This window comes from Pundamilia nyererei, unplaced genomic scaffold (assembly GCF_000239375.1).
Source record: "Pundamilia nyererei isolate P.nyererei 1_Seehausen unplaced genomic scaffold, PunNye1.0 scaffold00045, whole genome shotgun sequence".
In the NCBI taxonomy this organism is placed as follows: Eukaryota; Metazoa; Chordata; class Actinopteri; order Cichliformes; family Cichlidae; genus Pundamilia; species Pundamilia nyererei.
In genome coordinates, this window is record NW_005187446.1 from 984,767 (window position 1) to 1,000,338 (window position 15,572).

Sequence of the window (15,572 nt, forward strand, 5' to 3'; positions counted from 1 at the left end):
TTGCTAGAATGTTTCTGTGTGTGTGTGTGTGTGTGGTGAGGTGTGTGTGTGTGTGTGTGTATACACTTGTAAAAAGTAGATTTTAAATTGATGTATATTATTTTCCATTATAAACTGACCTACAAGAGTAAATCGCACAACTGTTTACCTGAGAACACAGAAAGTGAATGTTCATGACGTGTCCCATCTGCCGAACATGTGAACTGTCCAGCATCTGTTTCTCTCACACTGTAGATTTCCAGATTCGTCTGTCTCACGACTGACCTCTGTGCAAGATCACCACTGCCTAACACAGAAAATAAAAATATGTTCTAATATAATGTAATCATCGCATACTGATGTTTACTGTTAAGTATTCCGAGATACTAAAGTACCTTTGCGAGGGAAGCCTCTCTGATCAACACTATGAAGAAGGTCATTTCCATGATACCACTGCAGAGAGCGTGTGTAGCTGCTGACCCCACACTTCAATGTGACTTTACCCCCGACTTTTGCAACAAAAACTTCACCTGCAGCAGAGAGTGCACCCAGCACTGAAAAGAAGACAAATGGAGTCAACAAACACTCTGCTTAGTTACATCAAAAATGCTCAAAAAATTAAGGGAACACTTGACAATCCCAGTATAACGAAGTCAGTTAAACTTTAATCTGTCCCGTTTGAAAGCAAAAACCATTTTGAAGCCATTTCACCAGCTTTGGTCCAAATCAAAACGACATGAGAAACACCAGAAAGGCAACAACAAGGCAACTTCCAAAACAGGAACGATTTAAAAGGTGATGGCCACCGAAGTGACCACTGCCCTCTTCTTTCCCATTATTCTGTAGCTTCACTTTTCCTTCATGCCCTTCTCACTGCTGAGACGTCACTTTCAGTCTGTTCAGGCCTTCACAGTATTTTTCCAGAAGTATCTTTACTCACCAAACACAAATCACACCGGCATCTTCATTCTGAGGGTTTAAAAAATGTTTTACCGTTGAGATTAAACTATGAAACAAATTAAACATGAACATGTCACTTCATACATGGCCACAGAGTTTCTACCAAGAAACCACCACACCCTCTGATCTACTTCCATCCTGTGTCACTTATTAAAAATATTAATCTTGTAAAAAAAAAAAACACCTCTTTGTGGCTTTTAGTTTGTCTGAAACAATATTTAAACTGTTTCCTATAAAACTGCTTCAACTTCGTATGTTCAGCAGAAAGGAGCAGCTTTTAAAAAGAAAGTTAAAATTGAGTAAAGTGAGAGTCAAATTCTCATAAAATAAAATCGCATTTACATCAAAGAAAGCCAAAACTCATCTACAGCTATACATGAAACTAGTTTGGATCATTTGAAGATATTTTGGGTTTACTCCCCATAACTGACAAAAACATAGATTTACAACTTAAGTCTTTTACCCTCAAATATTAAACCATCTATATGCACCAGGGTTGAAAATGAGATTTAATTGGGGTTAATTAAATAAAAGGTTGAGCACTTACCTTAATTCTGAGCACGTTCTGTGTCTTTTAGCAGTTAATGAATCCTCTCTGTGCTTCACTTCACCAACAACATGAGCACAAAGACACAAATACTAAAGAGGTTTGAGAGCATTTGAAGAGAAACCCATTCTTTGGTAGTGGTGGGTGCAGTTTAGGTCACTCTAAACCCAAGTTATAAATGCTTAAACTGCACATTTGTCACCAGAAAACGGCAATTCATCATACTTTTGTCTGTAATCAGGATGTGAAAATAAAAAAGAGAAGCTGCATAAAGCAAAAGGACAGACCACACTTTATTTGACAGAAAGACAATTATTTATTTGCCACAGCAGAAGTAACAAAGCATTTCTGTTCAAAAATAAAAACAAAATAAAACAAGAATCACCCAGATATCACCCTCACCAAACTGAAGGAAAACAAGCTGATTTGGTGCTTTTCCTTTTTGTAACACACATTTGTTTTTATTCTTTTTTTATTCACTGACATTTTCTCTTATTGTGGGTGTTTAACTCTTTTGTCCTCACTAACAGGTAGAGGAGTGATGACACCAAGCTGCAATCATCCAATGAAAGAAGAGGGGACCGGAGGCGGCAGTGACTACTGATGGCAGTGGAAATCAATAGTCGGGGTTAACAAAACAAGTGAAGGGACTCAAAGTCGCTAATGTTTGGGACTTGTTCCCTGAAGCAGGTTTTCTGAAATCATTTGCGAGTTAAACTTGAACAGATGGCTGACCGATCATCAAGGCCCAGGAAACAAACCAAACCTGCTCTCTGAACAGACCTGTGGTTTGTAATCAGAGGATTTCAAGAAAAATATCAACCCAACATCTCATCTGTACATCTGCACCAATTAATTGAGTGTGTAATACGCAATCTGAGAGACTTATTTACACTTTTGTCAGCTGTGAAGCGTGCCAGGACTTTTGCAAGAGCTTGGTGGAGTGCAACTATGAATTTTGTCATGGGTGTTTGTTAGCGTTCACGTATCTTCTCGTTCCCCTAAAGTGTAACGCTGCTCTGCTTCATTCAGCCACCCTGCGGTAGAAGTAGAGATATCCCAGGTCTTTGGGAGGCTTCTCTGAAGCGCACACCTTCTGATCATTGAAGATCACCCATCTGTGGGACACAAAGAGAAAATGCAGTTTACAAAGGCCTGTTTAACAGCACCTGCTGCCTCCAAATGAACAACTCAGGTACAGATGTCATAATAACACATTAAAGCAGGTAGTCAGTAGAAATTGATCCAGTTTCATTATTCAGACATGAAACAAACATTTTTCCTTTAGTTATGTTGGTGACAGATGGATATAAATCCTTCAAACCTTCACTTCTTTGACAGATTAACACGTCAAACCGTGCACATCAGCAGCCATGAAATGAGTTTTGTCAGAGTAGATGTGGAGTATGGTGCCCCCTGCTGAAGCTACTTGATCATTTCAATGCAATTCTTTACAGATGTTTAGCCTGCACTAGAAAATAAATTAAATTCAGGGACCAGGAAGCACATTTAATAAAAAGTTCTTCAGGAATTTCTTTGTGCAAGTGGGGACATGAATGCAGTAAATCACAGTTATTTTGTTGCGGTATTTTTATTGTTATCACAGGTGATTTTAAATTTCCAACCAAAACTGTGAAATATTCCTTAAACAACAAGAAGTCTTGTAAAAGCCAATAAGAACATGAAAGACTGGCTAAGCTAATCTGAAAAAGTATGAAATTACATTTTAAGGAACTGGAACTGATCGTGTTTGAGCAAAAGTTCTGAATACGCAGCAGAAAGAGACTCATGAGAAATGTTAGGAACCACCGTCTCAAACCTCAATGGGTCTAAAATACTTACTGCTGGTCCTTCTTGATGTGGGCAACGTAATGGCCACACATGGTGCTCGTCCCCATGTGACTGATGAATGCAAACAACTCATATTCTGGACAAACAAGAGAAAAAGAGATTGACTGTAACACATTAAAGCACTTTATTAACATTGTCTGCTCACGTTAGTTTAGACTATCTGATTATAAAGATTATTTCTCCTCTTTCCGTCTCCTCCTATGAACTTACTTCCTGGTCCGTCTCTGACGCGGGGTCCAGGTGGAGGATCCCTGCCACCCTCGCTCTCTGCAGCTGAGCGCCCTCCTTCAGACACATCCATGGACTCCAGGTCATCCAGGTGAGAGAAGATCCAGTCTACTGCCCGGTCCAGGACGTTACTCTGTGTGACAAACACCAGTCAAGAGTCAAATACTTTCTAAGCTTAAAGCTGAGTCTCTGTTGATCACAAATACTTCCAAGGGTCTAACTGTTAGAGAGCAAAGACAGCTGATGAAAGACCATTAGAGGACAGGAGCAGCACAAAGATTTCTTAACACGCTGTTAGTATTTGCTCTGGGGAGAAGTAGCTGCTGTGTTTGGCTGCACTCCGAGTCATCAACCATCTCCCGAAGCTCAAATGTGTGCCAAACACCTTTAGGTAGGCTAAGCTATATGAGGTAATGTCAGAACTACGTCACCATTTACAAGAATCTTTCAGGAGTCCCTGAAGAGGGAGGAAGATCGATCCAACCAAGTGCTCACAATCAAGGTGTGTCAGTGAACTTCAAACAATAACCTATGTCCCACCCCAAGACAGATGGATCATGTAATGTCAAGCTACAGCTTTCATGCTGCATGTAGGCAGCTTTGGTCTGGTGTTTTTATATACTACAGATGTTACTACTGCACTTGTTGCAGCTCTGAGTTCATCCTCCCTCTCTCTGTAATCTAACTTTCTTCTCATTGATTAAAAAGGAGACAGCAGAAACTGTGTGCCTCAGATGTTATTAAGAAAATCCCCTCTTTTAAGGCTCAAGCCCTTTAAGAGAGAAAAAAAAAATCTGACCGTTGCTCGAAGTGCTTTGGTTGCCTGGTCTCGGCTGAAGCCCATAGAGACGATGGTCGCCAGATGCTCCTCAGACAGGCTCTCTGTGGGTGTGGTTCCAGGTCCAGAGCTGCAGCCAGGCAACACCAAGGGGGCAGAAAAGTCTGCAGCCAATCAGAAGTAAAAGAAGATGTGAAAAGCAACAGTCATAGTGAGATGGTTTGATTTTTGGTAAATCACTGTTGGTCTACACACCTGGATCATCCATGTGGCTCATGGTCCAGTTCATGGCAGCATCAATTCCAGTGTTCCCCGTGTAATACACCGCTTTCCTGCAGGCCTCTAGTGGGAATCCCATTTCACATAACTGGGACACAGTGGAGTCATCGAGGACTGGAGCTAAGAGAGAGTTGAAAACAGCTGAATTACTTGGATGTCGTTTTTGGTACAACAGCACAAGATTTACAAAAGGAAAAAAAAAAAAAAAAAAATAAAATTCGAAAATGAAATGTTGTAACTTATATTAATGTAAACTTAAACTGATGCTCAGAAAGAAACTGAACCAAAACCTTGTTTTGAACCAAAAAATGTTTTTTAAAAAGGCAACTGAAGGACGCGTGAGAACAGAAAAGGCAGAAAAAAAAAAGAACAGAAGGAAACAAAGGTGGGCGAATGAGAGTGAGAGGGAGGAGGGAAAGAGCAGAAATGACAGACTGACACAGCAGTGGGGAGTAGAGCGAGTCGTCCTCCTCGTTGCCATGGGAACCCAGGATACCTTTAACCTCCACATCTGGTGTCATGAGTGGGGGCGGGGCCACCTCTGGCAGAAGCTCCTCCCCTGGCTGCTGGCCAGTTGCACGTAGCCCGCTCAGGTCCAGAGTATCAGGAACATCGATGCTCACGTCTGCATTAGAGAAAAGTCACACTATTACAAACCACCTGAAGTCACTCATCATCAAGTACAATTCAAAATGCCAACTTCCTGTCAATGGCTAATAATGTGTGGGGTTTTTTTTTTAACAATATATTTTGATTTTATTGCAGTTTGCAATGTTGTGGTGGTTGTTCCCTAGTGAGAAATCTCAGTTTCAGTAATCAAAAAAATGTAAGCATTTTTTTGCAAAATTTTAAATGTTACACATCTACAATTTTTAAATATTTTGTTTTACACAGAAGCAGCAAGTATTTGAAAACAATAACAAACAGACAACCAATCCCCCACAAAAAAAAAACCAAACAAAAAAAAACAAAAACCACTGCACTCCCTCATCCTCAGAGTGGCGATAGAGTTCCCATTCACAAGTGATGAGGGGTCAGTAGTAATGTAGGCACTGTCTCGTACTACTGTTATGAGTTATGGGTTTTGTGTAAAGATCAAATGATGAGTTTTGTCTGCAGGGTTAGGAGCTCAGACATCCAGAAGGATCTCCTTCGTGTTTAAAGGAACCAGCTGAGTTAGTTTCACGTCGAGCTGGGAGGAGACCCCGTAGTAGACCAAGAGCTAACTGGAAGCATTATATATCATATGGCCTACAAACACTTCCAGATCACTAAAGAAGAACTGGAAAGTGTTGCTGGGAAGAAGGACATCTGGAATACCCTGGTTAGCCTGCCACTACCATAACATGACTTCACATAGGAGGGATGAACAGATGTATGGACGGCCTTTGAAATCTCAACAATGTAGCATTGCTCTCTTATTTTATTTTGCAGCACCAGCGTAGGCTTATTACATTTAATGTTTTTTTTTTTTTTTAAATAAACAGCCTATTTTTGTAGGATCTCCATCACCTCTTTTTCTAATAATGTCTGACTGAAGCAGGTGACACTCAGTTCGGCTAAAAAAATTAAAATAAAAAGGTAAAATACTTTTCAAACACCTACTTTCACAAAGAGTTCATACCCCTAATCCCTTACTTGAGTTTGATGCTTTGTTAAGCCAATTAACTCAAAGACAGCCTGGATACGACAAACTTGATTCATAGTAAACCCCTCTGGCGTACATTTTTGTACACAGAAATTTATAAAGAAGAAAAAACCAAAAAAAAACCAAAACATGTTTTCAAAACAAAAATGTAACCATATCTTTGCTCACCCAGTTTTTTAGGCACCCAGTCAAGACCAAAAGTAAATTTCTTAATCTGGATAACCAGGTGGTCGGGGAAAGAGGCAAAGCGGGTCGTTCTGAAAAATGAGAGAAAGGCTGTCATTACTAAAGATCTTTTAAAATCCGTTCCAGTTCACTACTTCCATTATGAGGGCGTCTCTCTTCATACTTGGTAGCAGTAGTTTTTGCTTGAACAGCCGAGCTCCAGAAGTCCGTGAGGATCTCTGGTTCGCTGAGAGCCGCCATGCACGCTGTGAAGGGGATTTGTGCACGCACTGTCGGAGCTGATGAGTCCCCCTCCTCACGGCGGCGCTCAGCCTCCTGAAGCTCTTCTGTTATTTAAAAAATAAAATAAAATAACAATAATGGGTTTCTCTTTAATGAAATGCTCAAGTCTAAATACCTGGAAAGAACTAAATGTTAACGTTGCAGAGATTGTCCTCATCCACTGCTCACCTGTGTTGGTAGCCTGGTCCATGGGCACGGGCAGCTGGACGATGTAATCCACCCGCTGTGTGTATTTGGCCTTCTGTGTCTGCTGACACACAATCCGCTCCTCCACCAGAAACCTGAAGGCTTCAGACGGGTTGGACCCAGAGCGGCAGTTTCTCTGTAGGATGAAGAAAATGGACATTTAAAACAAAATAATAAGGAAAAAATGTAAAAGTAAAAGACTTTAGCTCAGTGCTTTGAGCGGGCGACCACATGCCACACGGCTGAGAGCGGCCGGCCTGTATTCGAGTTCGACCCGCGGCCCCTCGCCACATGTCTTCCCCCTTCTCTTTGCCCCCACTTTCCTGTCCTCTCTTCATTGTGTCTATCCAATAATGTTGAAAAAGGCCAAAAAACAAACAAACAAATAAGAAAATACAATGAGAGTGATACTTTACCTCCACCATGTTTATGAAGTGCAATAAAAACTCCTGAGCATCCTGTTGTCGATTGGTGGAGAACTCCGGGTGGCCCCGCCCGACAAGTGCTTTGAACATTTGCGGTGCTATTCCGATTTGGTCTCCCTGAAAGCAAAGCCAGAGAAGAAGGATTTCTCAGTTGTGGGAGTCATCATTGGTTGTACTATAGTCTCACTCACTTCTGAGCGATAATCCCAGCATAAGGGACGGATATTTTTTTTTAAACCTAGTTTTTTGGATCCAGTATGACTGATTCCTTCTGCTTACCCTGGGTTCAGCTGCACCATTTTCCTCTCCTGGGTCTGGTACTGGTTTGGAATAGTCTCCTGACAGCAGACCATAACCAAGCTTGGCTCTGTAATAAACAAACAAAGCTGACAAGATGCACAACGGGATGCCAGAGCCTCATGCAGAAGGTGGATTTAAATATAGACCAAGATGTATTTTTTACATTTTTATTTCAAATAACAATCTGGAAAATCTAATCATGGAGCTGATATTATCTGTGTTGAAAGGTCGCTGCGCAGCTACTGAAAAGCAGAGATTGTTTACAATAAAGTAGATATGAGTTTAATGAAAACAAGAAAATTAGGTAGCAAGTAGACTTAATCTTATTATATCAAACTGTTGATAAAGAGTCAAGTTACATGAGCTGTGTCGACCTTCTGTTTTCACAATAATGGATTTTTCTTTTTCTGAAGCGAGGCTCTTTAGTTGATTTTCTGCTGTGCTATCGAAATAACAGCAAACAGGTGTCGATGTAAGTCTGTCTAAAAATAGCGCCTTTCAAAAGAGAAAGGCAGTATTTACACATTAAAAGACAATTATCACACTTGAAAATGCAGCTGCCAGAAAAGCACACAATAATTGGGTTCGTGGCTGACAGCTGGCACACTGTAAATGTGCCTGTGTATATTTATGCAGATGGCTTATTTGATTCTACTGTGTGTGACACCAATATCAGAAAGCCATATGTGTGTATGTAAATACATGTGCATGAAAACTAAGGTAGCACGAAAACATGTCTAACATTTTAAAAAGAGTCGCTTTCCCTCTCCTGCAGTACAAATGAGGACATTTAATAATTACACAAAAGCTTGTAGTTTAAAATGAGGAAACTCACACTTGGGTTTTGAAGTCCTGGGTTGGGTCGCTCGGTGCTTCATCAATTATCTTGTCGATATTAGACACGTACCTGTGAGGCACGGACAGAAAAGCTTGAAGGAAATTCTTTGGATTCATCTTAAATGTTAATGCAAAGTATCAGACAAATTTTCACCTTTTAGGTGAATATTGACTAAAAAGCAATATTTTTATTTCAGTTTGCTATAAGAAATAACATGCTGGACACAGCTGGATGGTGACTGTTTCAAAGAAAGAAAAAGAAAAAAAAAAGGAGGTTACTGACTTGCTCTGGAAGTCTGGGATGGTGAAGAGCACTTGCATGACAGAATTGAGGTAGCAGCTGTTTCCCAGGTTCTTCATGCCAGTCAGGCCGGGGCCAAACAGGGGGCGCAGGGTGGTCCCCGACTCCTGGATCACCTCCCACTCTCCCACACGCTGATTCACAGCAATCTCCAGCTCTGTCATTGTCCTCTCAGTCTGAAAGCAGAAAAGTCAATGCAGTAAGTATGGTGGCTGCAATCACACTACCTGGACTGGACCTGTATCTGGCTTCCGGACTTTTCAGGCAGAGCTCAGTTAATCTGAGTGGTTTAGAAAAGTGTAGGGACTGCACTGTTTGTGAATGAAACATCGGTTTACACCATGTGGAGAAACGCTTCTGTGGCCTAAATACTGAACTGTTAGCTGAGGAATACATTCATATTACTTGCCAAGGCCAGCAGCACCTGCTGTTGCTGTATGAATTCAGTTTGAATCACTACACCGACTGCTCCATCAGTTAACACAGAGGCCATCCAAATGACTATGAATTTCATTTCATTATTTATTTAAAAGGGACAATGCAATTTAAGTTAGTTCTAATGCGAAGCAAGAAACTGATGTGCTACACAGAGTTTAGAGCTGTTGCTAATTTTCACTCAAATTAAAAATTTTAAATACAAGACTATGCAGTCCAATTAAAAACTAAGCATACCCTTACTGCTTCCATAGTAATTAAGAGGGTTTAATCGATTAACTGATTATCAGTAACAGATCGGTAACAGTAACAGATTCTCATTGACCACCTCTATAAAATCAGAAGATTTTACAATTTGTAGGCAGTCACCTCAAGGTCAGGCCACATAATGCTCAGAGGCCCCAAAAACTCAAATGCTGCATCTCAGATGGTACAGGCCTCAGTGTGTTAAACATTAAATTTCATTAAATTTCATTGATTTCATGATTAGAAAATCTATGGCTTGTTTTTAAAGGTTTCCAGGAGAAAAAAAAATCTCGCTTAAAAAACACAGCACTGTGGCTTAGGTTTGCAAAGTTGCATCTGAACTAGTCACAAGAGTTCTGAAACAATTTCCTTTGGATAGATCAGACCAAAGAGGACATGCTTGACTGTAATACGCAGCACCACATACTGAGAAAACCAAACAGCACAAACATCTCGTTCCAACTGTCAAGCTCAGTAAAGGGTTGATGATTTGTATTTGTTTAGCAGCCATACAACCCGGGCCCCTCACAATCATCAAGTCAACCATGACCTTCTCTGTTACCGAAGTATTCTAGCCAGATATGAGGCAATCTGACCAACAAGCCAAGTTTGGCTGAAATTGGGTATTGCAACAGAACAATGACACAGTTCAATATTGTTTGGTTTATGATGCAGAACTTTAACCTAAGATGATTTCCTCATAAGAAACAAATTGTGTAATCCAAGCTTTTATTTAGATATTTATTCATTGATGCTCCCCAAAATTTAATTTTGATTGTTTGCATGTTTATTTTTTGCCTCATTGAACCAGTTTCTTATTCCACTTTAAGCATGTTATATTTTTAATATTTGTGCTGCCATAACTTCTCAACTTAAGATAAACAAAGTATCTTATCTTACAAGTAAAGGGAAGATATGCTGCGTAAGAAAGCAAAATGCTTTGCAAGAAGCTTAATATAAAAGCTTAAAGAAAAGTTTTTATATTAAGAAAACTGATAAACGAGATTAGGCAGTATGACTCATTAATGACACCAGGCAGGCAGACAAGACACTATAATATACAACTAACTGCTGTATTCTGTCTTCTGCTTTACTATCCCACAATTCTTTCATCTCCTCGGCTGTGCAGCATCATTGGGTGTGTACAGAAAAACATCAGCAAGAAAAGAAATAACATTAGAGTACACAGTGAGAGGTACAGACATCTTAGACAAGACAGCTGTGTAGACTGCACTCTGCATAAGAGGGGAAGCAGGTGGCCAAGAAATAAAAGACAGCAGGGATTCAAAGAGGAAACAGGTGTTGCAGAAAAAAAGGGAAGCAGATCGATATGATAAGCAGTAATAATTATATTAAAGCACTATTATATTAAGAACAACATAATATGTAGTTAACGAAAAACAAAAGCAGTAATAAATGAAAACCAGATCAGAAGGGGGTGAGATATTCAATAAGAGAAGTATCTTTTTTAAGTATTTTCAGCTCAGTAGCAGTGCGACTTTTTTAGACCTTCATTTTTGTAACACCATACAATCAATGGCTATCTAACAGACAAAAGTAGACACCACCATTATTTGGATGTCTGCAAACAGAAAGGGGGAAAAAAAAAAAAGTCCCATATCCCTGTCTAAATTTACAACACTCCAATCATAAAGCAGCAGACTGATCAATACTTCTATCTACACGACCTTGATCTAATGCATAACATTAAAAACCAGGAAGAAATATGACAGCTCTCAACTTGCATTGGTCGATAAGTGAACAAATCCAAAATAAAATCAGCAGAAAAATAAAACGTACTTTCTCCATGGTCATCATGTCAATACCAAAGTGAGCCAGGTGCTCTGGTAACTTGGAATCGAGCACCATGTCGTCCTCATCATAGGAATACACATCTGGAAAAACAAAACAGCACAGGGACAGAGCTTCAGACACATGCATAAGCTCTGTAAAAAAAATTAATTAACAGAAACCAATTACTATCAAATAGTGTTTTCGCTTACCAGCGCCATCAGGAGTGATGGTACCGAGTTTGACAGCAAGTGGGTAACCGGTCTCCTGGTAGTGGAGCAGAGCATGGTTGTTGCCTCCTGAGCCATCAAAGTACCTGCGGCCACACAGAACTTTGCCATCCGTCAGGTTCATCCAAATGTTCTCCTGGAGGTCACACACCTCACACCGCCAGCCACTACGACAGAAGAGAAAGCCTCCAATAAACACACTTTCTGATATAAAGATAACAGGCCTTTATAGAGCTTAAATGACAACATTCTCTCTTTTACGATGTATTACTGAAAAGGGAACAGGATCAATATTGAATCAGTGGATTCTAAATGTAGAAAGGCAGTATCTCGGCTAAAATGGATACACCTGTGGCAACTCCATAAGATTGTACATATAGACAGCCAGTAGGGGAGGGCGGTAAAAATGCTATGAATTTGGCCAACGGTAGCGATTTTGACTATACCGCTCTACTGTGATAGCGCATGTTGATAATGTCATCAAGCTGCGCCTGTTTTGGTCAAAAGCATCGCAGCAGCTGCAAGCATGGAGCTTAAAGGTGGGGAGGAGGAGGAGGAGGTGATCATAAAGGGGACTGGTGTGACGTCGGTCATATGGACCGCGTTTGGGTTTAAGCAGCCGGATGTTAAGCAGAAAAATATCCTCTGCAAATTATGCCGGGTACAGTAATAGCGAAGAACATTTTGGAATATGAGGAAAGCCAAAAACTGCGCTCTCCACAAACGCCCAGTCAGTCAAGTGGAAAGACAAAAGACGGCCCTACACACCAACAGACTGATCTTTTCCAAAGGCACATTTGCACTTTATCTTAAACAACTATAATTTTAGAATTTAGTGTTTTACTGATATTTTACTTTTTTATTCAAAGATTTTTTCACATTTACCTTCATTTTTATTTGTCATTTAAGATTTTTGTGTTACATTGTTTGGAAAAGGATCGGTTATATCTTAAAAATTATTTGAAAATTTTTGTAATTAATAAGAAAACAAAAAAAACTTTTGCACAATAAATGTTCTTAAAATGACATTCTATACTGTTCAGTCATTTGGACATATCAATATTAAACAGATGAAAAGAATATCGCAATATATAATTACCGCACAGGATTCAAATTATACCACAATATGGATTTTAGGCCATATCGCCCAGCCCTAACAGCCAGCACATCTTTTATCAAATTTGAAGAGAATATGTGAGCTGCTGCACGGCAAGTTTATTAAATAATAGAACTTTGGCCTCACCTGGGAGGGATTTTGACTCCATTGTCTAGCTGTTTAAGGTCAGCGGCATGCTTCGACTCCTGTCTCACCTCTCCATCCCACTGCTGAACTTGTAAGGTATGAGACACCGAGTCAGCTGCCATGATACCCGCCATAGACAGGGACACCTAGGTGGACAGCAGGGGGACAAATTTCAAGAAAATCTCATTTGAAGTCCACTTGCTCTTAAGCACAGAAATTTTTCTTTAAAGAAAAAGAAAATCCCAAACAGACTGGAAGGAGGCAAAAGGTTAGATGATGATAAAGAGATGATATAGCAGCACTATGCATCCTCTGCACACAAACAAAAAGTATCATGAAACAACACCAGAAATTATTCCACCATGGTAACAAATACAGCTCAAAACAATAAACCAAACATTACTCAAAGAATACACATCTTACCACCTACAATCTAAGTGATTTGATAAAACTTCAAATACTCGATAACTGACAATAGAAAAAGCATGAACTCTGGAAAATGTTGGCAGTCAGGTCTGGACATTGTCTGAAGTGAGGCAGGCAACTTGAGATAATCCACTCTGGTCGTGTTCTCACTACTGGAAATACTCTTGTGAGGTTTAGGCGAGACAGCTGCCTAGGCAGAGCATGTGGAGGGCAGGACACATCATGGCCACTGTCACTGTGAATTCTCTGGACAATTATTTGCACTATTTACACATAGGAGCATCCAGAGATCTCACACTTTGCACTAGGGGGCTAACGTGTTCAAAAACTGCTTATCATTAAATCTGACTGTGTCACAGTTGAGTGCTCACATCCAACTCAATTGGGAAACAAGAGAAAATGCCTCGTTTTTCAACCATACATCATAATCTACACCTATATGCATGTCACCCAAGTTCTAGTATTAAAGGACTGCTGAAAAGGTTCACTTGTTTGCTAAGATAATGTAAGGCTGTGTGATTATGGTAAAAATCATAATGATTATTTTGGTCAAAATCTTGGTGCAGTATTATTTAACAAAATTATAGCAAGACTTTTAAAAGATTATGGATTTATTCAACTTTCAAAAACAAATCAGTGGATTTCCTTTCATTTTAACTATAATTTGATGAGGAAAAAAATACATGTGAACATAAATAACAAAGAAAAGGGATGGGTTTCCTATTTCATGCCACACTGTGAAACAGGATGTGGCATTATAATTATTTTGCATCAGGTATCTTGTTTGATAACTGAGCATATAGTAAGGAGATTTCCAACATTTGAAATTAATAAAGCACATCTTATCTTACCATTTACTGCCATACAGACAACCTGGGGAAAACCTGAACAGACTAGAAAACAAACAAGACCTCTCACCCGCTCTCTTACGACATCAGGCATGGTGGCCAGGTCCTCGGATGTCACCTCCTGCCTGTCTGGCAAAATCACCACTTTTACGTCCTCCTCATATTGCTCCTGCTCTACATCAAACCCTCCTTCAATACCTGAAAAGAACAAAAACAACAAGGGTGGAAGCATGTTTCTAGGAAAAAGTGATACCCATACAGTTAGCCTTTTTTCTTTAAATACATGCATGCTTAGGCACTCACCTATAGCCAGTCTGGTGGGCTTTTTCTTAGGTGGGTGTCCAGAGCCAGAGTTACCATCATCTTCCTTCTGTTGGCATTGAGAGTAGGTGAGTGGACATGTAAAAGGATGGTGCTGATAGAGACAAATGTAATTTAGATCACCGTATTTTAACCATAAAGTGTCCCACCTTGGCCTTACGAGTCCGGGTGATGTGCAAATAAGCCTTCTGACCAGTACGAGCATGATGCCTGTCAACATACTGACTCCCCAAACCCAGGAAACTATTCATGCACACATACAGGCCTCCTTCACTCTCCTGTAAAGGAAGCACAGACAGTGTTTAATGCTTACTGTCCTCTGTTTATCTCGCACCACTTGTAGTAGACTTGCAAATTAAAGTTGGATGCGATCTATAAGTCTTAAGCATGTCACAGCATCAGTTGCTACAGTGAAAGTAACTAGCACTCCTGTCAATTTGCTAGCCTTTGCTGTTAAGCAATGCTCGTTTATTTTAAAGTCCACAGAAAAATAGTGTCTGTTAAGTGTGACACACTCTGAGCAAAGTTAAATTTACATAATCAATGGTCCTGCAACAGTTGTGACTGACTTAGTTTGACAGCTTACTCAGTTAAACCCACACAGCTAGCTAACAAGCTATAGCCGCTAAGTTTCCATTACATTGCATTATTAGCTTAGCTTGAGGCTAACCTGCTAGTTAGTTGAAATGGGGAAAACGTAGAAAAACAGAGCATTAAAGTGAGACAGCACTGGCAAAACGTTACGTTAGTGTGAATCACGAAAGAGGAAGGGAATACAACACAGCAACACTGTCTATCGGCTGAAGTTTTGATTTACAAAAGGAAAAATGGCTCACCGGTGAGGAAAATGACAAGGCGCATTCGTCTTTGTGGACGCGGTCCCCGGGTTTCGGAACCCGAATTGTGGACAAAACCGACATCAAAAGCTCACCAACGTCCGCCATGACGAAGCTCGCTAGTTCCACCTTGCAGTGGGACACCTGCTCTGAGTTTGGACACCCAGCCTCTTGATACCCTGGCTCGGAAGCGCGTCTGTTGTCTGGCCCGTGTTGTGCTGCCTGTGTTTGCCTGAATGAATCATGAGACGCTGCCTTGTGTTGAGGGAAGGCCGTAAAGAAGTCCCGCACACAGAGTGGCTGCTGCTCATTACCGTAATCCACAGGATATAGGTACGCGTTCTCATTTTTGTAATGCAAAAACGACTATTTTATACTTGGTATTTCCACTGCCGAGTCGCCTTATGAA

At 40.3% G+C, this 15,572-nt stretch overlaps 2 protein-coding genes across 4 annotated transcripts in view; both read right to left on the reverse strand.

Moving 5' to 3' along the window:
• The window catches only part of LOC106456197 (hemicentin-2-like), a gene marked incomplete at its 5' end in the record, with an annotated part of 1,533 nt that extends 996 nt beyond the window's left edge, over window positions 1-537 (reverse strand). Inside the window, 2 exons of the mRNA XM_013910523.1 lie at window positions 149-286; window positions 375-537. Of these exons, the coding sequence (XP_013765977.1) occupies window positions 149-286; window positions 375-537 (301 nt within the window). The remainder of the gene's footprint in view (window positions 1-148; window positions 287-374) is intronic.
• A 1,241-nt stretch (window positions 538-1,778) lies between these two features.
• usp5 (ubiquitin specific peptidase 5 (isopeptidase T)) lies at window positions 1,779-15,475 on the reverse strand. Of its 3 annotated transcripts, none has more exons than XM_005731880.2 (20): window positions 15,164-15,475; window positions 14,477-14,605; window positions 14,310-14,373; window positions 14,077-14,204; window positions 12,733-12,878; window positions 11,472-11,656; window positions 11,269-11,363; window positions 8,770-8,963; window positions 8,485-8,556; window positions 7,629-7,716; window positions 7,341-7,466; window positions 6,907-7,060; window positions 6,620-6,782; window positions 6,439-6,527; window positions 5,062-5,247; window positions 4,599-4,742; window positions 4,365-4,507; window positions 3,548-3,698; window positions 3,329-3,413; window positions 1,779-2,604 (listed from the first exon to the last, which is right to left on the reverse strand). In XM_005731880.2, exons 1-20 carry the CDS (start codon window positions 15,269-15,271, stop codon window positions 2,511-2,513), a joined length of 2,544 nt encoding a protein of 847 aa, XP_005731937.1. In that variant the 5' UTR covers window positions 15,272-15,475; the 3' UTR covers window positions 1,779-2,510. The 3 variants fall into 3 exon arrangements, with proteins under 3 accessions (XP_005731937.1, XP_005731939.1, XP_005731938.1); XM_005731882.2 differs by having other exon boundaries at window positions 5,119-5,247; window positions 15,164-15,474; XM_005731881.1 differs by having other exon boundaries at window positions 5,119-5,247; window positions 14,310-14,376; window positions 15,164-15,474.
• Window positions 15,476-15,572: the final 97 nt, after the last annotated feature.